Raw genomic sequence first — 25333 nt, 5'->3', positions numbered from 1 at the left:
CCCCAGGCTAGAAGGGACCTCAGACAACGTTTGTGTGCGTTAAGTGAAAGATGGGACGTACATTTCTTTGGGGGGTAGCTCCACCCCGGATATTAAAGCTCTAGTACAGAGTTTCCCACCTTGGCAACTTTAGGAAGGGTAGACTTCAACTCCAGCTTGGCTGGCTGCGGAATTCTGGGAGTTGCAGTCCGCCAAAGTTGAGAAACATTGCTGTTCTGTTTTTATTTCCCAGCCGGTAATCCCTCCCTCCCTCCCACCCCACTGAAGATCCCAGCGCCTATTTACAAGTACTGCGAGCATCATCCCGCTGTAAGAAAAAAGGAATGTGGCAAAATCAAAACGCTTTTCTGGGGGAGCAAAGAATGTACCGGGCCTTCCAACAGCATCTCAAACATGGCTGCAGCCTCCGTCCTCCGATTCCCACAGAGCACTTAGTCATAATAAGGGCTGGTTTCGTTCTGGCCCCACAGTGCACATCTTCCGTCAACCGAGCAAGTCGGAGTGGCATTTTGCTCACTGGAGAAGCATTTGAAAAACACCCAGCCAGAATGAAATCCGCAGGATTCAACCTCGTTTATTCCAACACGTGGATGTTTACGGTCCGAGGGTTAAACTGGTCCTGATCCAGTCTGTTTCTAGAGGGTGGAAAAGGAGGAGGAGGGCATTGGCCATTCCTGGCTGGCCAGGTTTCACGTTGGATTAGCCAACGTGGATGGCAGAAAAATTCTGCTTTAGCTTTCCAGAGGAAACACATCAGCGTAATGAATTGGCAGCTGTCCATAGTTGTCTTCATTTAACTAGCTGGATTCATTTTTTGGCTGGGCAAGCCAGTTTTCCTTCAAACCAGAGTTTACCTTTAAAGGATCTCGGCCACAAGTGGAAAACAGGTTCATCGGGGGCAATTTCCTTTGATTAATCCCCCACGCCTTGGCACCGGCTGATTTTCTTTCCCCACAAAACCTGTAGGCATTTTGTTTCCTCCCCATGTGATCTGTGATTGCAAACACCGATGATCCTTTTTTCTTTTTCTTTCTGATTACAAGCGGCAGGTTTTATTAAGCATCTGCTTCTTCGTGCTTTTAAGGCTCTGAAAAGGAGCAAACATGGAGGAATTAGGCATATGAGTGCCTAATTTAAAGAGCCCCTCTTTGAGGGAGACGGGTCATTTAGAAATATGAAATATAAATAACAAATTAGAGGACAGGTTTTCCAAGTGGCCATCACAGCTTCAGACTTTGGCCAAGCTTGATAAGACCCAGAATGTATGATGAGCACATCACACAATCTATTTGTGAAATGCTGGAATATTGGGTCATTTGCAAATATACCCGCTACTCAGGTTTCCAAACTTTTAATCCACTCCTGTTAAGGTTCATCTGATCTGCCACCACTTTCCAGATGCTGCTGCGTTGCACATCTATCGAACCAGATTTCTTCTTCTTGTTCCCAACGTATTTCCACATTCTTTCAGCCTCTTCTATTGGCCACCTTCCATCCTGGATTCACTAAACCAAGGATGTGTCTCTGCTTTTCCAAAGATTGCTGTGGCTTCCTCCTCTAGGACCTCAGCACCAGCAGAGCCACCCTTCCAAGGGAAGGAATGTAAATTGTCTTGCAGTGGAGAAAGTATAATTAGGAACATTCGCCTTTGCAGACAAGGGAGCATCTGGTGCTTCCCAACAGACCACATTTACACCTGGTGTAAATCATCTCTTTGTAAGTCTAGTAAATTACAGGGGAGGCTTAGGAATAAAAGGGATGCTCTTTGGGGGGTTCACTTTGTGAGCAGTAGCCAAAGGTCTTGATCAGGAGAGTGTCTTGGCTTCCTAACAAGGCTGTGGTTTATTTATTTTATTTATTTTAATTCCATTTATATCCCGCCCTTCTCCGAAGACTCAGGGCGGCTTACAAGCTTAGCAGTAGCCTTCATTCTATGTATATGCCTGCTTATTAGGGCTTTCACACACACCCCCAGCGGCATTATTACAAAGTCAGCTTAATTGCCCCCAACAATCTGGGTCCTCATTTTACCTACCTCGGAAGGATGGAAGGCTGAGTCAACCTTGAGCCTGGTGGGACTGGTGGTTGCCCGTAAACTAGAGAGAACTCTTTCACACGTGCAGAGACAGGCTGGCTGGCTGGCTGGCTGGCTGGCTGGCTGCAAACCGACTATGAAATAAGTAGGAAGCATCAAACGCCAAACTTTCATTTGTCTTCTTTGATTTCTGCAGCAGCCCAAGTAAACCATCCCACCTTTAGGGCTGGGTTCAAACAACACCCTGAACTTCCAACCAGGTTTACTTCAGGCTTAGCAGGATGTGTGAATCCAGCCAACTGTGCTGGGTTCAATAAACTGTGGTCAAAGAATGGCTTGGCAAGTTGTGGATTCATTAAAGGGCAGCTGTGTGTGTGGTGCCTGGAAACACACACACACACACACCTGAAATCTGGATCACTAAAGTCACTACCTTCTGTCCCACCCTGGCTAAGGAGGCCTTGCCAAGGACGTGAGTTGGGCTGTTTATTTGATATTTAAGATAAGCCAGCTTGCGTTTATTTGACAGGCTGGAAAAGGAAGAGGTGGATATGTGGTTTTGTGCTGTGGGGTGTGGTTTGTTATTCTGGTCTTGGGCTTCCCTTTTGCACCCAAAGACCGAGGATTTTAACAGGGGAAACCGGGGATCTTGGACACTATATAAGGCCGGGTTGAGCAAGAATGTCAACTGAACAACCTGTGGACTTCAACTCCCAGAAATCCTGAGCCAGGATGGCTGGCTCAGGAATTCTAGGAATTGAAGTCCACGGGTCCTAAAGTTGACATAGTTGTTCACTCCTCAAATAAGGCTCCCTCTTCCCTGGGATCTCTTCCGAATCCCCCTCCCCAAGCTCCATCAAAAACAAGGGCTGTTTGCAATTAACCGAGCTAACGAGCTGGGGAAGGGATGATTCATTCACCCGGCCAGATTTACAGGCAACCAGTTTGACAACGACGACAACAACAACAACATGCTTCAGCTGGAGATCCAGACGGCTGCCTGTTGCGCAACCAGACAAGGCCATCTTGGAACCCTTCTCTGGAGTGTGAGAAGCTGAGCCTCCGGGACCACCGGGGATGTGAGGCAAGGAAGCAGAAAGCACAGGAGTTTTTAAAGCTGGTTGCGTTTGTTTGTGTGTCCGTCTCTGGCCCTTCTCACTCAGTGATGTAACCCACTTTGCTGGGTATGTGTGTGTCAGGCAAAGTTGGAACGAGCAGCCAACACATCTGCACCCCTAAAATAGAGCATTTAAAAGGCCGAGAAGATGCTACAGATGTCAAAGCAAGCCTGCATCCTTCCAGATTTTCACACTATTGCAACACCTGGCCTGGGTCTGCTTCCAGCTCCTGGTCACCCAGGTTTGTCTTTTCTTCCTGGCCAACATTTGCTTACTCTGACTACTTTTCTTTCTTGAACCCACCTCCCACCCAAATGTGCAGTTCTGGGTACAAAACAAGCCTCTTGCGTGTGATTCAGCGCCATGCGGTTCTCCGTCAACATTTAGGAGGATGTCAACACCGCATTGAAGTCACCGCGGAGCGGAACAAACGGCCCAGAGTGTGTGTGTCATGAGGACAGTGACCTGCCCTGAAGGGCTAGTGCTGATAGCTTGTGACTGAGGATGAGATTGGGGTGAGGGGGTGGCGGGAAAAAACAAGGCTGCTGCTGCTAGGAGCACATCAAGGCATCAAGGACCCCAGCTGAGACTCCTAGCACAAAACAGACTCCAGCTGCAAACTTGCAGACCTCTCCAGATAGAAGGCAAGCTGATGCACTGGAATGAAGCCTCCCTGTCCCCAAGCAGTCTACCTCAGAGTAGCTGTTTCTAGAGAGGAGCCCCAAGAGGTAAACAAGCTAGAAAGAGAACAGCACTAGAGAGGATATTAGTGAGCAGCAGTTGTGCTTAACTCGGAAAAGAATCACAAATGAGCCCTGGATGCCACAAATGTTGTGAATCCAGACCTGTTGCCAAGCGCCCGAATGCTGACCACGTGTGGGTGAGGATGCTGCGACGGTTGTAAGTACGAGGACCGGCCATAAGTCACTTTTTCAGTGCGGTTGTAACTTTGAACGTCCACAGGTCTTAAAGTTGACAAGGTTAGACACCCCTGGAGTAGAAGCAGGGACCGCAGGCTTATTGTGCTTCACAAGTGGCGGCTGCAGGGATACAGTGGGAGATGGACCCTTCCCCGCCCAACGATACTGCGCTGAGGGGACTCGCAGGTCCAGTCTGTTTGGCTCTGCCTCGGTAGCTTCAGCTGCACGCGTCAAAGCGACTTTTGTTCCTCTGCAGCTGGGAGATGCTGGGTGACAATCGCCCCTCTGTGCTCCTCTGGTTTGGATGGCAAAGATTTCCTAGGGCCCGGGGTGCCTGGCGTAAGCAGGGCAAAATGGGGAGAGGGGGGCCAGCCTGAGAAAAATAGTGGGCCTCCCGTTGAAAAGAACAGCTCCCCTCTATTCACATGTGGCCTTACTCCAAGGAGACCCACCTCGGCCCTAATAGCCAGGCCCCTTCAAGACTTAATTTGGAGAGGTCACGTTGGCAGAAGACCAGGGACCAGGTGGGGAAGGGCACCTGCGTGAACGAGATGCCTTTTCCCCCCAGATAATCTGCCAGGAAGGGGTGAACGGAGGCAGTAAACTGGCACTGTGAATTTAAGGACAGGCTATGCCTGCCCAGATTAAAATTTCAGATTTTTTTTTATGATTTCTAAGAGGCTGCCAGCACCATCGAAGGGACTGGGTTGTGAAATATGCACTCACCAAACAAAGATAAAAAGGACATCTGTTTGAGGGACAAAGACATAAAAAAAAGAAAGTTATGTAAATAAACTTTCCTTGACAAGTTAAATATAGCATTGGCTTCACTTTTCCTACAGAATGAATTGTATTAGTCACAGGGGCAGGACACTCATCTGCTCCCCGTTCAGTTGTTTGGTTCAGCCACTGTGGGATGCCAGATTTCCCCCTCCCCAAGAGAAAAAGCATTTGCTTTTCCTTACACGTTTCATGTGTAAGTGAAGAGCTGGGTGTGCAAAGCCAAAATGCCCCTAAGTTTCTTCTCTCTTTGATCTGCACCGATATGGTTGCAGAGTCATTCGTGGCTTTCTTTCCAGCCTTTCGATTGGCATCCTGCACCACCTTGTGGGTTAAGAGAATAATGCAAACATCCAAGTGGGCTGGGCCATTAGGTTCCAGATTTCAAGAAAGAGGAAGTGCTTTGGTGCTCCTTGCAAAATCAGGAGGGCTAGGAAATTATTATTTGACATGGCAGAGAAATTACCGAAAGCGAAACTTCAAACGGCAGGCCAAGAGAAGGATTCAGAAAAAGACACTTTACTAGATATATAAGGAAACTGGCTGAAGTTTTAAATCTTAAAAAGTGGGAATACAAATGATAAGCCAAGTGGATGACCCGGAAAACATTCTTCTAGTCAGATCTACAAAGAGGCTTATTATAAACCATGAAGAGATCTATGCTTCTCCAAGAAAAAAAAAAGAGAAATCAAGTCCTAGAAGAATATTTGATTGAATTAAAGAATGAGAACTTTTGAGCCTTGGTGGAGCAGTGGGCTAATGCCTCCTTAAGTAACACCAGCTGCCTGCCATTAGTGCAGGTTCGAGTCCCACCAGGCTCAAGGTTGACTCAGCCTTCCATCCTTCCCAGGTAGGTAAAATGAGGACCCAGATTGTTGGGGGCAATAAGCTGACTTTGTAATAATGCCGCTTGGGGTGTGTGAAAGCCCTAATAAGCAGGCATATACATAGATTGAAGGCTATTGCTAAGCACATTGTGCTTTAGATTGTAAGCCGCCCTGAGTCTTCAGAGAAGGGCGGGATATAAATGGGATGTAAAAAAAACTGTTAGAAGTAAAAGGAAGGAGTATAAAGTTGGCTTACTTAATCAAGATTAAAAGAAAATATTTTTTGTATGATGTTTTGGAAACCCTTTATGGACTTTTTGCTGACTCCAGCATTGAAAACTTGTTCTACAGATTTGCTTGTAGACGAGGGACAGGATATGGGATGAAGAGATATCTGTTTAACCTTACAGGAGGTAAAGAGTTATTAAATTTGTTTATACTTCTTGCGATGATTATATAATTTGTTCAAGGCATAAACATAATGAAAAAAAACACGGATCCAAACCCCGAACTCAATCAAGTGGTGCTTTCAGCTTTTATTTAAATGCAGCATTCTATACAAGAAAAAAAAAATTCAAACCCTTGACAGGGAACTATATTTCTTCCTAAATCAACCCGAATTAAAAGATTTCTCCCCATATACACTGTACGGAAAATAATCTCTCCCCCCCACCCCATTTACAGCGTGCCACTCAGTACAGTTATTTTATGTATCCCAAACTTCAGAACTGTACAATTTGTTTACAAATCACACTTTTTCCTATGAAAAATTACCGAAAAAAATATTGCCACTTATTTTATTTGTAACAAAACAATTAGATTTTTTTTATTTATTTAAAAAACACAAAAAGTCAGCCAGAACGTTATTTTAAAGTGTGTGCTTGGAAGGAAATGGGTGGTGCAAGGAGAGAAAACCCGGGTGCATTTTAAAGCAAATAAAAAGTCTTGCCTCCTGATGCAGCTTCTTCAACACCCCTGGGAAAAGCTGAGCCAGCTCATCTGCTGAAAAAGAGACCCCAGCTGTGCCAATTCCAGGTTTCGGAACAGTTTGGGTCTGGTTGATAGGCTAAGCAGGGCCCTCAAACCTCACACTAACAGCACTGAATGAAGGATTTCGCTTCTCCTTCCAAGGTCTCCCAGCTCACACAGTGGGGTGTTCCCTTAAACCATCAGCCTGCCTCTGACAACCAGGTCCACCAGCAAAGGGGCGGGGGAGATCTATAGGGACAGGAAAGAGCATTTGTAGAGAGCCCCTCCTGTCCAACCCTCTGCATGCTGTTCCAAGAATATCAAGCCTTGGGGGACGCAGATGTCGAACACTCCGGTGTTGGTGGAGAGATGCGACCGGCACTGAAACAGGTGCAAGAACCAGATAAGGCCACAGATCTATCACAGTCCCCCAGATGCTCGGGAAAGCAGCCTACGCATTTTCTTTCCCTCCTGGCAGGAAAGGCTTCAGGGGGAGGCAGAAAGAAATAAAATAAAATCGAATAAAAATAAAGCAGCAGGCTAACAGGCTCCTTCTGCTTTCTCAACAAAGGCTGGCACCAGCTGACCTTGCCCTGGCCGTGAGAAACCCTCCAGCCAAACATTAAAAACTAAAAATGGGACACAGGTGCAGTCAACCTTCCCACCGAGCGAGCCATCCCCACCCAGCGTGGAAGGAAAAACTCAGCAGAGATTTCGCTTTCGCTCAAGGGCCTGGGGTTCCCCGCTGGACAAAGATACACAACAGCCGCTTTTGTTAAAGCCCCCGTGGGAGGTTCAAAACACCGCAAGGCCGAACTGCCCGTCTTGGTTTAGTCAAAACTCCAAACTGGCCACTCTCTGCAAATAGCAAAGCAGAAACGGCCGAACGTATTCCGAGACACCAAACCCGACACCGGCTATAAGCTGCTGATCGGGCTATTTCAGGACCTGCCAGTGATGTTAGGTCGACGCTCTCAACTGTGGCCACTTGAGGTTGTGTGGACTTCAACTCCCAGAATTCCTCAGCCAGCCAGAATTGTGGGAGTTGAAGGCCACGCATCTTCACGCACCGTTAGGCGTTCTGCTTCACACACGCACAAGTCTTAAACTGGATAAGATTGGACACCCCTGACTTAATAGGACCAAGAGCTGGGAATGGCTCCACCAACAGCCTCCTTGCCCCCGAAATATCCACGCTTGGTGATACCTGACCATCTGGCTTGAAGGACCGAGGACAGCCTAAGGTTGACCTTCAGGCATCGGAAACAACAGCCACCGTTAATAAAATTCTTTGCTAAAATATGGGCATGAGGGCAGGGAAGAGACAACCCCCCCCCCCAACTCAATAGGCTCAATGCATAAAGAAAAGGTCCCTGGAGCCTCCTCTGCCGGGGACAGTTCTGCACACAGCCCCTCTTCTCCCCCACACTGCCTGCCTCCCGTGCTGTTAGTGTGAAGACTTCAGCAGAACTTGGGGTTTCTGGCCCAGCGCCCCCCACCCTCCCTTACAGAGCCCTCCAGCAGCAGCCCTGAGGTGTGACTGCTGAACCTCCTTCACAGAAAGAAAACAAAGAAACTCTTAACAGCAGCAGCAGCAGCGCAGGAAAAGACGGGTGCTTGCTAGCCCAAGCAAGGAGGGGACAAGGGGAAAATGTTATGGCATCAAACAGGACACACAAAAATGGGGGGGGGGGGCAGGCAGGGGGTGGGGGTGGGGAATAAACCCTGACACTAAAGTGCAACATGTCCTATACGCCGTCCGGTGTTGTTGAGAGGAGCTGGCGAGGCCGGGACTTCCAGTTGCTGGAGGAAAGCAGCTTTTTCAACACTGCGGGAGAAAAATTCTCTCGCAAGAGTCAGCATTGGGAGCCCTTTGGTGCAAGACGGAGCAAGGGGGGGGGCAAAAGAGAGGCATTGCCGTGTCCGTGGCGGTGTGAAAAGGCTGCGTGGGCAGCCTTCGAAAGCAGCAGCAGCAGCAGCTTCGGAGCAGAGGGAATTCTGCCACCCCTCGGCGTACTCAAAACGCATCGCTTTTTGGCATCTTCAGAATCTGCTCCAGCCCAACGCCCGATGGAACCACGGAGCTTTATTGATTTATTTTCCTCTTTTTTAAAAAAAGCTGCCTCTGCTATGAGGCATGGCCACTTGCCCTGAGAAAGCGGGCAGGCAGTACCACATACATCCTAGTCAGCGTAGATGCTGAGGGAGGGAGGGAGGGAGGGAGGGGAGGGGAGGGGAGGGGAGGAAGGAAGCCAGATTTGTTCCAGCTCTTTTTCAAGATAAAACAGGAAGAGAAGGAAGGGGCAATATAACCTTGAAGCTAAATGAGAAATAATTAAGAGAGGGTCAAGAGGAGAGGGAAAAGATCCAATTTCACAGCCTGAAGGCCAGTCTCATCACCTCTAAGACTGGGGAAAGAGGATGTGTGTGTGTACAAGGATTCCTCAATGCCGCCTCATTTTCACTTTCCGCGCTGGACTCCCCTCGTCGTCGTCGTCGTCGTCCTCCTCCTCAAAGTCTTCTGTGTACTCGTAAGACTTTCGCCAATAGTTCTCAGAGCTGAAGTGACTCCGCCTCCGGTGTTTCGGCAAGAGGACCGAGCGACGGTTCTCCTCTTTATCCATCTCTAAAATTCGAGGCCTGCGGGAAGAGAAGAGATCTGCATCTGTGGACCGCTTGGCGAGGCAGAGATCCCAGCCGGCCACGGTCTCACCCTCCCCCCAACGCCAGCCTGCCTCACGTGAAGCCTCCTATGAAGCCTCCTACCGGTGGGCTGCATCGGGGTCTGCTTTGCGATGGGACCTCTTTGGCTTCAGGATGGGGTCCCGATTGTTCCCCGACAGGCGGTCCGAAGCATAGCCGGGGACCAACACAGAGCTACTCAGCGATCGGGTCTCCAGCCGGGGGGCGTCTACTCTGGTTCTGGAAGTATTAAACAGCACAAGAGCATCGGTTACCAGGTGCGAGTCATCACACAAAACACCTCGCACCCTCAGGGCCCGTTCTGATGTCCAAGTGCTCGGGGACAGGAGAGCCTCTTCCACTGTCCGAGCAGCCCCGAAGGATCTGGGGGACTGAAGTACGCCACGCACCAATCCTCCCATGGGCACCCCCTGTACGCCCACTGGATTTATCCCCTCCATGTGAGGAAAGAACAAAGAGGGAACACAGTTAAAAACACTGCAGGCCTCAAAATATCACCACAACCTGCCCAATAGTACATTTTATTTCCCAGACTGAATTTTCAGGTGTTCTCAGTATTCTAGAAGCAAAAAGGGACATAAAGATGAAAATCTTAGCAGGACTGCTGGATTCTACACACACATACACACGCCTAACATCTGCCATAGACAAGTGGATTACGAAATCAGTGTGTAGTCTCCAAACTCTGTACAGTACAGCCCAACATTTCTGCTGCTAAGTGAAACATTTGCTAAGTGAGTTTTGTCCAATCTTTACAAACTTCCTGGCCACAGTTGTTAAGTGAATTTCTGCAGTTGGTAAATTACTAACACGGTTGTTGAGCAAAACTGGCTTCCCCATTGACTTGGCTTGTCAAAAGGTGACCACATCACACACACACACACACATGGACACTGCAACCCTGTAAAAGTGCAGCCCTCTGCCCCTCCCCATGTGACTCAAGCACAGCAGTCAGTACGTAGATGCAAAATTCAAAAAACCCATTCCATAGGCATCGAAAGAGAAACACCCAGCCTAAAATTAACCTGACTGATTGGTCCGGTAAACAGTCCAGCATTCTTGGCAGCACAAGGAGGAGAAACAGCTTTAAAAACAGCCAGGTTGCTCTTTGTTGTTAGTTGAAAGAAAAAAATTTGTCATTTCTATCATTCATTTTCCACCTGCTTCTGTCCAAATTTCCGTATATTTTAAAGAGCCCAAATGCTCCATGCTAACATATTTAAGACATTTTAAATGGATGAAACCTCAGAAGCCACAAAAAGTCCAATCGTGGCCAATGGCAATAAACTGAGATGCCACTCTGATATTCCCGTACCAACCCTAACATTCAAACAGGCTCACAGTAAGAGGAGAGTGGAAAATTCTCACAATCGTTTACGAGAAACGGGCTACACCGAAGCATTTTTGGTCTGTGTTTACCATATAAACTAAGCACATTTTTTTGTTGCCAGCTGTTTCTGCTTTCCTGGCCTACAAGAAGATTCCTACCCACCCACCCACCCCCGCCCCCGTCAGCTGCCCTGAAGTGTTGGTAACCACACCGGTAACCAGGCAGCTTAAGGGAATTTCCACTCCAGCCAAACAAGCCCCAGACCCTCTCTTGGCAAAGGCCGGCTCTCCAGGACTGCGACGGGTGCAAAAATCTTGGCACGGCACTGCTGGATGAATGCCGGGCCAGCGGCTGACCGGCAGAAGTTCCAGGGAGAGGGTGATGGCACCGGAAGAGCTATGCTGGCAGCTGGAGGCTTCACGCGCACAACTCCAGAGGCTGGCGTGGAAGTTCTAAAGCAATAAAGGGCCGCCTCTATCCCCAGGAGCCTGTCCAGGTATTTGAGATCGACAAGTGAGACCCTTTAGAAATTGACCTGGCTACCGGAGGTCTGGCTGCAGGGTGCAACGCAGGCAGGCAGCCCCCAACAGCCCCCGTTCGAAGTTAAAATGGTGCTGAAAAAAGTGACTTATGACCATTTTTCACACTTATGACCGTTGCAGAGTCCCGGGGTCACCTGGCCCCTTTTGTGACCTTCTGACAAGCAAAGTCAAGGGGGAAACCAGATTCACTCAACAACCGTGGTACTCATCAACTGCAGCGATGCACTTAACAACCGTGGCAAGAAAGGTCGTAAAATGGGGGCCAGGCTCACTTAACAAGTTTCTCACTTAGCAACATAAACGTTGGGCTCGACTGTGGTCGTAAAGTCAAGCCCAATGTTTACGTTGCTAAGCTCTCAGATTCTGGAATGCTCTTTGCAGGAAGATGCCTTTAGCTGCCACTCTTCCATAAAAGGCTTTTTAGTTTCAGATCTATCATTTTAGTTTATATTCTAGATTTTGTTCCACTGTTGTAACCTCAAGTGCTTACAGGAGCATAACGAGGTGTAAACTTGCAAGGTAATTATTACTGTGCAAGTCTCAAAGCCTCCGTGCTCTTTTCTAGCAGCTGTCCCGATACAAATGACCAGAGACACGACTCTCAAAGGTGAACGAAAATAAGACGACACCACTGCTTCCCTCTGGAGTACCACAGTAATTAATCTATTTCCAGATAGCGAGACGCATATATCCTGGGATAAGTGCATCTGACTATCGACACTTTCACGGTGACAACACGATGCCCTAGTCCAGGGGTAGGCAACCTTGGCTCTTTTATGACTCATGGACTTCAACTTCCAGGATTCCTGAGTCACCAGTACTACTGGTGTGTACTAGCTGGGAAATTCTGGCCGTTGAAGTCCACACAGCTTAAAGTTGCCAAGACTGAGAAGCACTGACCTAGCCTGCTTGCAACCTCCCCGGTTTCAAGTTCTTAAAAAATAAGGCAAGACCTCTGTGTGCAAAGAAGCTCCTTTCTTCACCTCCCCAACCCCAATTTCTCATGGCTTGGTGATCCATCAGATGCTACTACAGAAAGGACCAAGAAGCCCCCCCATTAAATAAAGGCAACACCTCAAAAGCAGAAGGGCAGAGCGCACACGGACGAGTCGGCATCGAATGTACCAACTCAAAGGGGGCATCAGAGACCAGTAAAAGTGGCTTTTTTTGGGGGGGGGGGTGTTGTTTAGACAAACAGGAAAACTGCTCTCTCTGCGAAGAGATTCCGCCACTCACTTCCGAAGGATGATCACGGCTCTCCTCTCCTTGATATCCTGTGGTCGGATGCAGTGTGTAATTTCGTCAGCTGCGTAGCCACTGTGTGAAACAAAAACACACCAAAAGGGATTTTAGAGCAAATGAGTTTCCTTTGGGCATCTTCTCGGCCAGTCTAGGACCACGGCTGTTCCCTGAAGGGTCCCGAAACACTCTGCCTCTTTCAAACAGTGACTGGGCAGGCTTTGCAGAAACAGTTGTTGCCTGGGGCTCTGTAGCCCGAGGGGGCTCCCCCATTTTCAGTGCTACTTAGAGCACTCCCTTGCCGCCCCCAAACCCTTATTCTAAGCCACAAGTATCGGCCCACCACAAGTGGGGTCTCTTGCATGCTCCAAGTCTCCAATCAAATTGCTTTGAATCTTCCTAGCCTGTGTCAATATCCTGTTTTCCTAGGTTGGTCAAAGACTGTAATAAAGATATTTGATTTATATCCTGATATTCCACTCTAGTCCCTTTCTGACAAAAGGTCAGATAAACATCTATTCTGACAATGCCACGGAGGAGGAGATGTGAGAGAATAACACACTTCCGCACTCAGTCAGTTTGACAAACTCGGGAATAGTTGGCTGTACACAGCTAGCGTCATCTAGTATCTCTGGTCTAAAAGCCAGACTCTCCGCATTTCAAGAGGCTAAGATAGGTCATCTAACATAAACTCACTGGTATTCTTTAGCCAGATACCAAAACCCTAAGGAAATGCACCAAGCCAAAGTTTGGCAGGAACAACACCAATCCTGAGATTTGTGCTTAGATTGTAAGCCGCCCTGAGTCTTCGGAGAAGGGCGGGATATAAATGGGATTAGAATAAAAAAATAAAAAGTTTCAAGATGAAACTCCAATTCTTGCTTTGAAAGCCATCTGGTCAGTACTAACTGGCACGCTACGTCTGGCATACCTAAATGCAAGAAAATACCAAGGCTGGGTATCTCAGCGTGTTTTTTAAGCAACCCTAATGTGTAAAGTAAAAACAGAATGAAACCAATTTGAGGTCAGCACAAATTGAAAGACTGGGCCGAAAGAAGAAGAAGATAGAAATGATAACAGGGGGGATTATCTTCTCTCTTATAACCCACTGCTACGGCTTGGGCCACAAGACACTCCAACTCCTACCAAGAATGTTTTATTTGCAGCCTGGTAATCTCTCTCGGAGAGCCACTTGTAGCAGTGGTTAAGGCATCAGGCCAGAAATCAGGGGGACCCGAGTTCTAGTCCTCCCTTGGGTGTGAAGCAGCTGAATGACCCTAGGTTAGTCACTTCTCCCAGGTCTAGGAAGGAAATGCAAACCATTTCTGAAAAATCTTGCAAGGAAAACTGCAGCTCTTGTCCAGTCAGTTTCTGAGAACTGGATATGACTGAATGGAAAAAGAAAAAAAACCAACCCTATAAAACTGTAGTTAAAGCCAGCGTGCTTAAGACTCTAGTTTTGCTACTAAGATCCACTGGAACTGTCACGGCTATTAATCCAACTTTGGCCTGCAGTGGAAACACATGTCAAATACATCGTCTTCCAGTATGAATCATCTCAGCTATTCTAACAGTGTCACCATATGGTGATGTTCTCAATAATTTCACCAGGTTCACTCCGCGCCCACAGTCAAGCTTTGTCCAGAACCGGATAGAAATTGAACTGAGTTCCAATTTGCCCTTAACGCAAAAATTCTTGGCTACCTATTAAGAGAAAGAAAACATTCCGACTTGGTTGATCAGTTGCAAAGGCTATGTGTGTGTGGTTGTGGAACCCTTGTCCTCTCCTACGGCAAACCACACGAACGCAGGAACAAGCTCGCAACTGTAAATATTAGAAAGCAGAGCCTAGAAGTCGCGTGCCGAAGAACCAGGAGACGGGCTCGAAGAAGCTGCGGTAGCAAACACCAGAAACTATGGGAACCCAAGAGAATCAATACTCCACTGGAAGTTATGCAAAGTTACGTAAAGAAGACAGGCCGCTTCTCGTAATTTCTGTCGAATGCCACCTTGCCAGGAAGCCTCTCGTTAAAACAGGATTAAGAACCTGTCCCTGCCTACCTATCCTCCACTCTACAGCTCCTCAAGGCAGCTGCATTCAGAAGCTGCTACTTCTTTGGCCGAAGGTTCGGATCCGGCTGACTGGCTGAATTTGAAGACCCCTCAGGCAGCTTCAAGAAAACCTGAAAGAAACGGAAGCGGGTCCCCTTACTGAACCAGCAAAACTTCCAACTTTTAAAGGCAGGAAGGAGGCCTTTAAGGGCCTGCACGAGAACGGTGCAGCGACTGCCCGCAGGCTGAAGTAAATTCCTTGTTTAAAGGGCATTTAATGGATAGGTGTCTGCCCCTTACCTTGGAAACCAGCCTGCCAGGAAATGAACGTCAAGGCAGTGCATGGTGCCCTTGGCCCTACTGTAACCGTACAAGGTTTCTGCTCCTAGGAAAAAAACTACCGGTTGCCTTGGAAAACTGGCAGAGGAAAGAAAGGTTATCTTGAATAGCCAAGCAGCTTCCCCCACACAGGTGATTTTATAAGTCTGCTCACTAAAGGTCTCCCCCCCCCCGTTTTGTTAGAACCCTTTTTTCTCCCAATTTGGCCAATCAGAAACACAGATGGGCTTTGAAACTGGCAAAAAGCAGCATCCATCTTCTCATAAATAAGGCCCAGCTCGACACAGGAAACAGATTAGAAGGGCCAGAGCTGTGGGGTTTCCCAGCCAAAATTAAGCACAAAAAGGTCCAAATACAGACACACCTGCCATCCCACAGAAGCAACTCCTAGATAGAATGCAAAAGCTGTGAAAATAGCACTTGCTCAGCTATCTGTGCTGATAAGAATCCCCCTGGTATTTGGGGGAGTGTTGGCTGTGCCATGCAGATATAAACAGGTGAATTAGCAACTTCCTTCTAGAAAGTTCAATTACCAACTGCAAATTGGCCAGCTAAACAAGAATACTTTTTTTTGCTACGTGTGCAAATAAACTATCTGGGTATTCCCAGCTAATACCCTGCCTAAACCTCCTTTGCTACAGTTAATTTTTCTATGCTTGGCCTCTTCCCGACAGTTGAGGCTACTTTGTCTCCTGCAGGAACTTTAGTTAATGTGTGCAAGACACCCTGGAAATAGCACTTGTTTTTTTGCTTCTCTTCATTATTAATGCACCTGGGCTGTTGTGTAAGACCGCACTTGTGCCACGGAGAGGTTTTCCTCCCAGACTGTGTGGAGATCAGCTTACCAAGGCAAGCAGCGAATCACCTTACCACTTCCAAGGGTGAGGAATTTTCACTCCTCAGACCCCCAAAATATTGGTTGCCCTCCATTTACCATGGCAACACAAAACCATTAGGGAGGCTTGACTCATCCTGGCAGAAAACTGGTTCTGGCTTACAAGCCTATAAATACAGTTTGTCACGAGTTTGTCCTGACCCAGCATTTTGTACTCTTTCACACTTAGCGCTGGTGAAGAAGAAGCAGCAGCATCTTCACGAGCTGCTAATTGTCACAGGCAATGCTATCTCTTCGTTATCCAGGATCGTCTCCCCCTCCTTGGTTTTACAGAAACAGAATCAGACCCTGAAAATGGTGGGATGTAGGGGGGGGGGGAAGAGCCAATGGCTGCCAAGTTCCAGTTGCAGCTTTAGCATAAACTGCTCTGGACAGGACGGCTGAATGATCCCTCCAGAAAAAAAAGAAGCTGCGTTTCAGAGAACTAAGAGCTTCTGCAAAATCCACCTGATAGGAAAGGACAAGTCTCGGCCCTCATGGATGAGTATGGTAGGCAAGTCCTCACCATGCCTTCCAATGAATGGGTCGAGGTCAGAGGTTAACTGCTGACTCAGAACAGACCCTCAGGCCTAGCTTGCCAGCCTTCATTTGCTTCCAATTATGGCAGCCGTTGCCTTACTGTGCACTGCAGAGGTTGTGTTTTGTTTTTAAAAATGCTGCCGTAGGGAACTGATCACAGCCATGTAGTCCTCCAATCTGCACTCTGAATGCAAACAAGCCACTAGGCTCGGATTCATTTCCGGCAGAGGCGTGAATGCACACAACTCTTTGCAGAGGGTGTGTGAAGTAGGGAAGATTTTTGTCCCTTCTTCTGCCTTGATTCCTGACGTCTATAGGATGATCTTCTGGGGTTTTCTCCCCACGCTGCTCTTTGTTCTAAAGCAGAAGGCACTAACTATTCTTCTGAACACACAGCTCTGCACTTATCTTAAAATGAACTACATTCTACGGTTATGCTGCCTACGCTGCTCATGCCAAGCTTCCTTCGGCTGCTACAGTTCGCTGTGAAGTCACTCCACACCAAGTCTGGAACTGCCAATCTAAATGGCACACTTCGTTCATCTCATCAACCAGGCTTTAGTCTTAGCTTACACAAACCTGGGTCCGTGCTGTGAAACAACTTCTGTGTGCCCAACAGCGTATTACTGGGAGGACTAAAAGTGATGCTTGTCCATCGCTACAGAGCTTGTGAACTAAGCCTCACTTAGAAGGCTCTGAAAGTTCCCAGAAGACAGCTTGAAAATCAGCCTTTCAATAAACGAGAACTGCTTACATCGAGGCAGACTGAACCAACCACGTCCTTTGTGGCTCATCAAGGAATCTCTACAGCCAATATGGCAGCCAAACATTACTCTTTCAGGCTGCCCCTCCCCCAACCGCAGAGAGGAAAAGGGCTCAGACAACCTCCAGCACTGCAAACACAGCAAACCAAGTCGCAGGGAGCTGAGACAGAGTCCAAGCTCCGGGGCGGCCTCTCCTTACCTGAGTACAGTGACGCTCCCCCTTCGCACGGGCAGGAAGAAAACCGGCTCGGAGACCCTGATGGGCTTGAACTGGAACTTGCAGCCGAAGCAAAGTGCTGAGTCACTGAAGAAGGACACCGACACAATTGGCCTCTCGAAGATGTGGATGGGGTCCACGTGGGAGACGATGCAGCCCCCCGGCTGGTAGTCATTGATCACTGCGCTGTTCACAAAGCCCTCGGGGATGACCCGGTGTTCCACCAGCTTACGGATGACAAGGTCGTGAACCCACTCAGGAATGGTATCCACTTCTCCCCGTGGGTAGAGTCGCTCCTGGCCGGGGCCTCGCCTTTGCAACTGAGACCCATAGGTGTAGCCCTCCCCAAAGAAGTACTTATTCCGGAGTGGGGCCCTATCCACCGTGTGCTCTTTATAGAGGCCCTTCTCAGCTCGGGAGACCACCTCATCAATACGTGCTTCAATTTTGACACATTCCTCGGGGCTAAACAAGCGCAACTGCCGAATGCCGCTTTTGACCTTCCGGGCCTCCTCTTCCTCTTCCTCCTCCCGCGAGGGTTCCTCGGAGTCGGTGGGCTCGGAGTCCGAGTCGTGGTGCTTGCGCTTGCGTTCGAGAGCTCCCCCCCCAGCTCCATAGGGGGCTTCGGCAGGATCCCGCCTGCTCTTGCTTCTGCTGCTGCTCTTGTAGCTGTCCCGGTAAGGCATCATCGATTTGAGTTTCTCTCGTAGGTCTGTGTATCCACTCCCGGCCATGGCCAGTCCCCTGGTCACCGCTGCCCTCTCGGCTAAATTCCCCGAGGTGCGGTTTGAAGGGCCGGCGAGTGGGACGGCCTGCCAATGTTCACGGCATGGTCTGGCGTTGCAGAACGATCCCCGGAAGAGAAGAAAGCCGAAGGCCTACAGCTCGGCTTCCGCCCAATCGAGGGCCCTTCCAGACGGGAAGGATGCCCCCCCCCCCGCTTCCAAGAGTTTCCCCCGGAGTCTTGAGAGAAAGCTAGGCGTTCACTTCCAGCCTAAGCCCCGAAAGGAGTCGGGCGCCGAGCCCAGCGTTTCCATCTGCAGCCACCGATTTTATTTCCCCAACGCCTGCCAAGACCTCAGAGATCTCACCTGCAGGGAGGAAAAAGTCAGCGGAGAGGGTCAGGATGCTGAGAAAAAGCCCTCGTCTCTCCCGGGGACCCCTCCCCCCCTCCCTCCCCCGGCGGTCCCACGTGGGCGAAAAGACCAGGGCAGGAGAGGAAAACCCCAGGCCTCTTCCCTGTCCCCACCGACCCAGGCAAGCCACGCACCGGCCTCCCCCGCGAGGGACCCCCTGGTGGCCTCGCCCCTCTTCGGTCGGCCAGGCGGACCCCCGAGGGGGAGGAGGGGCCACGGCGACTCAGACCGCCCCCCTCCCCCTGCCCCCTGCTGCTCATCAGCCCCCCCAAGGGGAGGGGGTCTCCCGGTGGGGGTCCCCGAGCCCCCCCCTGCGCCTGTCACGTGGTGAGTCGGGGGTGCCCTCCGCTCCGGCCGCGACCCCCGGCGGAGCCGGCGGGGCAGGGGAGCCCCGGGCGGGGGGGGGGAGGGCAGGGAGGGCGCCGGGGCCCTGCTGGGCCGGACTCACCGCGCTCCGGCCGGCTCGCCCGCCCTCACCGCGCCTCGCCCGAGCCCGTCTCCCGCCGCAGCGCCGGCCCGGCTGCCTTCATGACGAACGAGGAGACGCGTCGGCCGCTGCTGCTGCTCGGGCTGCCCGGACGGCGCGCTACGTCACCCGCGGCCGGCCCGACATTATAAATAACTTCAGGGCATCCTCCTCCTCCTCCTCCTCCTTCTCCTCAGAGCGCAAGCCGCGCCTCCCGCGCAGGCGCAGCCGCCGGCGCGCCTCACTGCGCAGCCGCGGCCAAGCCCCGCCCCGCCCGCGCTCCGAAAGGAAGCGGGCTGCCGGCCGAGCAGGCTCTGCGCATGCGGCGCTCGTCACTATCGAGCGGCGGGCTAGAGCGGCAGGCGGGACGGGTTCAGAATCCGAACGTTCGCTCCGCTAGCCCCTCCCCCGTCTTTTTCTTCGGAAGAGAATGCAACTCGGGAAGGCGTTTCCGGATGCTGGCGAAGCGCCCCTCGGAGAACGTTATGCAACGGGTATCTCCCTGCGGTGGCCTTAAATCAAATCGGCGAAAGAGCGGCTGGAGGGGCCTGGAAGGAGGCCCCTTCCGCGTGCTCAGCCGGGGAAGTGCGCAGGCGCACGGAGCACGCAGCCGCTTGCCGAGCAACGTGAATTGGGACTCACGTAACGGTGGGGGGAGGGCGTGGCCACCTTGGCGTCGATTGGCTACGCTTTCCCTGCTAGGCGGAACTACCTGAAAAGATTGCTCGCTGATTGGCCGAAATGAAATCCGCGCGCGGAGAACCGGCCAAAATGACTGCAGGCGAAGAAGTTGGTGCCTTTTTTGCAACGCCTCCCGTGATGCCTTGCGGAGGCGACTCTGGGCAACCGCGAAGCGTTACGGGAAATTCCTTTTCCGGATTCTTCCAACCAGGGATCCACTCCCATCATCCCCAGCCAGCCCTTGGGAGCATGCTTTCAGCCCCCAAAGGGGCCTAGTTTGCAGTGCAGAGAACGAAAGCTGCCCAGGGTCCCCTCTAAAGGAGACGGGCAGCACATAAATAAAATGTTAAGAAACCTCGCCTCCCTTGGCAACGAGCCCTTCCTTGGCTCTACACACCGAGCAAGTAGAAAATGACACAACACAGCTGCAACATTTTGTACAATTCAAAACATAATACATAGGGATAAAAGTCAGCCACCTCTGGGGTGTGGGGGTGTTGATAGGGGTGGTCACTTCTTGCAACAGAGAGCTTTTTTTTATTTTGCTCCTGTTGAGCAGGTTCTCCCCTGCTTAAAATGCTCAGTTTTTACAAAAAAAATCTGGAAATGTAATACATACCAAAAAAATAATAAAAATTAAATTATGGTTATATGTACAGTATAGATACTTTGGACTACAGGTCCCATTAGCCAGCCTTGGTGGGGTCATGGGGATTGCCTCTCTTGCAACAGATTGCCATTCTGGTTGGTGGGTCGTCCCTTTCACCTAAAATTCAAAGCTCTTTTTCTGTTTTTTGTTTGTATCTTCACCATGTCACAATCTTGCCAGGCAGCCCTTGGTTTTATTTTGAATTTGTTACTTTTTTCCCCAGTCTTTTTTTGTTTGTTTTGTTTTGCTTTGCTTTGCTTTGCTTTCTAGGGATTCTGCTAAAATGTGATAATAGAGTTTCTGAGACATGGTGTCTTGCCCAGTGAAAGAAATTGAATCAAATCTGAAACTATTTCTTCCTTTTTCTATTATTGGAACTCTTTCCTACTCACAGTTAAATGTTTTCAAAAGAGGTCCAATACATTTATATCCCCATCATAAGGATTTTAATAACTTTTAATGAGACCCCTCTCAACATTTTCCACCAAGTTGCTCCCTCCGGACAGGACAACGACCTGTAGAATTAACCAACTGGCTTTGTTTTTCTTTATTCGGAAAAATATTCCAGCAGTGTTCAACAAATCACTGTTAAGAGACGAATACCTTCTTGTTAAGCCATTTTATTTGGATGGGTAGAAGAAAAGAACATTTTGCTAGTGACTGCAGAGACTACAACATCAAAATATTCTTACAAATTCTGGGTCTTGGCATGAAGGCGATGCTTTCTGAATTGGTTCTGATAGGTTCTTGCTTCAAGGAATTGCAGATGATTGGGTGGACGTGGCTGCTGTGGTAATGGCAGACTGGGTGGGACTAAAAAGTTCAATCAATTCCAACTTTGCAAGATCTTTTTTTGTGTGTGAGAAATTGAAATTGATTGATTGAATCTTTTTTTTTTTTGCACACAGTGGCAGAGGCCTAAAGCGAAAAGGTTTTATAAAACCCAGCCAAAGGCCTAGGACCGGGGTGATGGCGCACGTGCCCACAGAGAGGGCTCTGCATGCCACCTGTGGCATGCGTGACATAGGTTCGCCACCACGGATCTATTACATCACACAAGCGAGCAGGATGAGATGCCCTCATGTCTCCTTGCTCACATCCACGCATTCCACCCCTAAATCTGGAGATGACAAGGGGGATGTCATTGAAACCTACAGGATGAGCTGTTTACAGCTCAGATATATCTTCCTGTAGGGCCAGGATCTGTTCTGGAATCTGGAAGAGAGAGACGCAGAACAGCAGATCCAGTCACAACAAAGTAATCTCACTTGGGGGCAGCGTCAGCTGCTTTTCACGTGCGTGCAGCAGGCTCTCCATGTGGGTGGCAATGACACGACACAGTTCCAGGCCCTGCGGGGAGAAAGGGGACACAACAGGAATCAGAAGCTGCTTCTCAAGGGTTTATCCAGAGCTTTACAAGCTGCATGATCTGCCATGGTGTGTCAGCCTATTCAACTCGCTCAAGAGTTTCGACACTTCTAATGCTGTCCCATACTAAGCTCACCGATCCTAGATCAACACCTGCTTCTCCTACCCGTCCAAGAAAACCTCAACAGCCATTTTGCCTGACTTGGCAGATGGGGGGGAGGGTGTCAGGACAGCAAAAAAAACGGGTGAGACAACTTCAAAAATTGCACCCAAATACCTTATCAGTATTATTATGAGGAAAACACCTACCATCTGAAGGTTTAGCTTCACAAAGCCAATGGAAGGAGACAGGTAAGGAGACAGAAAGAGACAGAGAGGAGGGAGATGAGTTAAGCTTACTTCACAGAGTTTCAACATATTTCCAACAAAGTCAAAATACGTCTTTAACATATCATGGAGCCAATATTCTGAAAAAACTTGCCAGATATTCTTAAGGAAGTCTAAATTAAAAAGAAAACAAGAATTCTGCCTGAAAAATCAAACCAAATCTAGGGATCGATTTAAATAATGGTTTGCATCATTCTCGTCTTATTCTTTTATTTAGTTATTATGTGGAGTGAATAAATCTTCCTCATTTTACTTGTCGTCAGACTTTTTTCTTTTGTTTTGTGCCTGGCTTAAAATTTGACAACTGCTTTGTCTGAGAAAGAGCACCCAAACTTTTCACTACACATTTATGGGGCTGTGCACAAAAGCCAGCTTAAGTCTTAAGAAAACCCCTCTAGTTTCCTCAACAATTTCCCTGAGAAGCAATTCTTTAACTTTTTTTTTTATTTGAATGACAGCCTCAAATCCATAAACCACCTCCTTGACCAGGTCCTGCAGGGGAGAAATTGTGGGGCTGTCCTGGGTCCTGCATTTCCTCTGCTATACCTGTTTAAGCTGCAGCTGTGTGATCCTGTGAGACATCAAGTCTCCCAGCATAATCTCCACATAGGGGTAGCTGGATCCGGCCGAAGGTCTCTGGGTGCGAGTAGAGTGGATCTCCTTCAGAGAGAATGTCACAATGGGTTCCTAGAACAGCAGAGGAGAAAACGTTTAGAAGAAGAGCAAGCAAGCTAAACCACAAGATCATTTCTGTCTCCCCACCAGACCCTCCCTGACCCCTGTGGCTAAGAACCAGAGAAGCTCAGGCCCCGAGCTGCTGTATGACCCCACACATCCTGGATGCAGCCAAGTGACATTCATGTCCATCTCATTCACGTCTTGCATGAAGTCAAGAACGTTCCTGCAGAGGGTCTAACACAAAACAGCTCTTTGGAATCTCCAAATTCCTTCTGCCCGGTTGATCCTGGAGGACTCCTCCTCTCTGTTCTTTCTTCCTTTTTAGTACATACACTGTGTGAATGTGATTGGGTGTGTGTGCTTGTCTACTTGCACACTGTAATGTAGTAATGATCAATTTTGTTCCTGGCTTGTTCAATGGGAGCTTTGTTCCCATTGCAGATGAGATCCCGTATATTTTGCAGTGAAGAATCCATCATTTTTATTATCCTGTGGGATCATCTGTTGGCAAGTCACTTGCAAGGTTTCCCCCAGGAGTGGCATGAAATCCAAGCTTCCTTTCCTTAGCAGAAAGCGAGCAAGTGATTGAGCAGAAGAAATCCTCTTGAGGGAGGGGTCAAAGGAACAAACCGGCAACACCCACGTGAGTTTCCTTGTGGAGAAAATGCAGACCATTCTGGTTCACGGCCAGGATACAGGGCGAAATGATGGTGTTGTTGCTGCAACTCTGGATGTAGAAGAATGAAGACCCAAACATGGGGAAGGCGCTCAGGAGCCCTGCAATGGGTGGAGGCCAGCCATTAGTTCAAAGAAGGGGACCTAAAACAGGAGGTCACAGAGTTCCTTGTATGTGAAGAACAGGACCCAAGAAGAAGGTGGTTGTGGAGAGCTCTTCCCTGCAAACCTGGGGAATTCACAACCCTGTGATGTGAGGGTTACTCATTTAGAAGAAATTAAAACTGCTAGAGGATTGCATCTCTTAAATCAGGAATGTCCAGTCTTGGCCACTCGAAGACTTGTGGACTTGATGGCTGGGAGTTGAAATCCACAAGACTTCAAGTGGCCAAGGTTGGTTATCCCTGCCTTAAGTCATGAATAAGACTTCAAGAATTTCTTAGTGAGTGAACGTCACACCCATGCTTTTGATGTTCCTTGTAGAAGATAATTATTTCTTCCATAAGTTGCCGCCTGGGAGCCTCTGGCCACTGCTTTCCAAAATAATTGCAAGAGTTAAGCAGGGCTCTTTCTCACCTGACCCTCATCCAACCCTACTTGGGTGTTTACATTATGGAACTGCCAGAGGATCCAGGAGATTGGCAACTCCCAGAGAACTCTTGAAACACAGGCGCTGATTTACACAGCAGGCATTTCTTTTGGCCAACCGGCATCCTTGCAGCTTAATCCCAGGAGGCTGGCTGCTCTGCCCTCCCTTCCTCCCTCCCTTTGGAAGGAAAAGGCCTTACCTAAGAATTGGGCCCGAGCCTGGTGGGTGCTCAAGGCTTGTGCTTGGTGCATGAAGGGGGCCACCATGTCCAGCCACGCCTGAGCCTTCTGCAAATGGTAGAACTGGGGTGGAATGTAATCCTGAATTTCCCTTCTGGGAGGAGAAGCAGAAGGACTAGGTGAGAAGCCACAGACAGCTGAGGAAACAGGCATGAGGACCTAAAGGGAAGTGCTCCACCAAGCCTCCTCTCCTCCAAGCCTCACGCCCAGAAAGCGGGGACCATCCCACCCAGCCTCTGCCCACTCGGCTCTTGCCTGCGGCATTAGCCTTGCCCAAACACCACCATATTCCAAAGGCACCTACAAAATTGCCAGGCCCTTCACCCAGAGCTGCAAAGCAGCCAATTTGGAGATTTGCTGGAACTGTTGATCACTCGGTTTTGCAGAAGACAAGATGTTGAAGAGACCTTTCAGATAGTCAGGTAGCACCTGCGAGAGACAGACACCGCTGACATTGTAACTGCCAGGAAGCAGCTCCAACTCAATCTGAGACCCTCCCGGTGAGTTCCGTGGGGGTGTCAAAAAAGGTGAAGCTTGTCCCACTTGGAAAAGAGGCTGTGTTTTGCAATACAAGCTGCTCAATGTCTTTTGAAGTCTTTTGATGCCCTTTGGCTTTGCATTATTGTATTGTATTAGTAGGATGCTTTGGTATTTTACTGCATTTCAACGCGGGTAGTATAGTTTAACTAATGAAACAAGGTGAAGTTAAGAAAGGGTGCTCAAATCTTCCCCAAAGAGAGCCAAATCTTGCATTTTTCCTCTCAACATTTCCTTAAAGGAGTTCACCTGGTTGTAATGCATGGTGACGTAAAGTTCATTGTCGAATTTCAGAGGCTGGGCCCAAATCACACGCCGGTACCAGAACATGTAGCTGCTGTCCACATTCTCCATTTCCATGGCGACATCGAGGATGTACTCCCGCCGGTCCAAAGGTCGGACGTTCTGATCTGGGATGTGGAAGTGGAGAGAGTCAGTTTTTGGAAGCAACCTACACAACTGGGTGGCCCAAAGTAAGAAGCTGCCCTTTGCCAATGGATGGGCCAGCTGGTCCTCTGCAACTCCACACACAAGACCAAGTATCTGGTGAAGAAACATCCCGCTTAAACCAAGAGGAAGGGAGCCGCATCCCTTGGCTTTAAATCATTGTGGTCCCCAGATATGGATATTAAGGTGGATTACACAAATGGGCAAAAACTCATCAATAGTGCCGAGGAAT

At 49.1% G+C, this 25333-nt stretch overlaps 2 protein-coding genes across 4 annotated transcripts in view; both read right to left on the bottom strand.

Annotated features, from left to right (window-relative positions):
• Positions 1-451: 451 nt before the first annotated feature.
• On the bottom strand, positions 452-19045 carry ALKBH5 (alkB homolog 5, RNA demethylase). 3 transcript variants are annotated; one of them, XM_083372588.1, is made up of 6 exons: positions 18834-19045; positions 17232-18340; positions 12461-12541; positions 9416-9571; positions 9050-9289; positions 452-1087 (listed from the first exon to the last, which is right to left on the bottom strand). In XM_083372588.1, exons 2-5 carry the CDS (start codon positions 17981-17983, stop codon positions 9094-9096), a joined length of 1185 nt encoding a protein of 394 aa, XP_083228714.1. In that variant the 5' UTR covers positions 17984-18340; positions 18834-19045; the 3' UTR covers positions 452-1087; positions 9050-9093. The 3 variants fall into 3 exon arrangements, with proteins under 3 accessions (XP_083228714.1, XP_083228712.1, XP_083228713.1); XM_083372586.1 differs by lacking the exon at positions 452-1087 and having other exon boundaries at positions 6192-9289; XM_083372587.1 differs by lacking the exon at positions 452-1087 and having other exon boundaries at positions 6192-9289; positions 18863-19033.
• Positions 19046-20817: 1772 nt separating this feature from the next.
• Positions 20818-25333, bottom strand: part of MYO15A (myosin XVA) — a gene marked incomplete at its 5' end in the record, with an annotated part of 42098 nt that continues 37582 nt past the window's right edge. Inside the window, 7 exons of the mRNA XM_083372460.1 lie at positions 20818-21531; positions 21859-21873; positions 22483-22623; positions 23258-23391; positions 24078-24232; positions 24422-24546; positions 24904-25064. Of these exons, the coding sequence (XP_083228586.1) occupies positions 21430-21531; positions 21859-21873; positions 22483-22623; positions 23258-23391; positions 24078-24232; positions 24422-24546; positions 24904-25064 (833 nt within the window). The 3' untranslated portion in view covers positions 20818-21429. The remainder of the gene's footprint in view (positions 21532-21858; positions 21874-22482; positions 22624-23257; positions 23392-24077; positions 24233-24421; positions 24547-24903; positions 25065-25333) is intronic.

Source organism: Vipera ursinii (assembly GCF_947247035.1).
Source record: "Vipera ursinii genome assembly, chromosome: 13".
NCBI classification, from domain to species: domain Eukaryota; kingdom Metazoa; phylum Chordata; class Lepidosauria; order Squamata; family Viperidae; genus Vipera; species Vipera ursinii.
The sequence above is the reverse complement of the archived record's forward strand: the minus strand, read 5'-3'. Positions and strand labels throughout refer to the sequence as shown.

What these genes read in the sequence shown, in the direction of transcription:
- ALKBH5 (XM_083372588.1), bottom strand. Translation starts at nt 17,983, where the DNA reads ATGGCCGGGAGTGGATACACAGACCTACGAGAGAAACTCAAATCGATG. An exon ending in GGGAGCGTCACTGTACTCAG is followed by an intron (nt 12,542 to 17,231) that starts GTAAGGAGAGGC and finishes TGTTTCACACAG; the next exon opens with TGGCTACGCAGCTGACGAAA. An exon ending in GACCCCGATGCAGCCCACCG is followed by an intron (nt 9,290 to 9,415) that starts GTAGGAGGCTTC and finishes CTCTTCCCGCAG; the next exon opens with GCCTCGAATTTTAGAGATGG.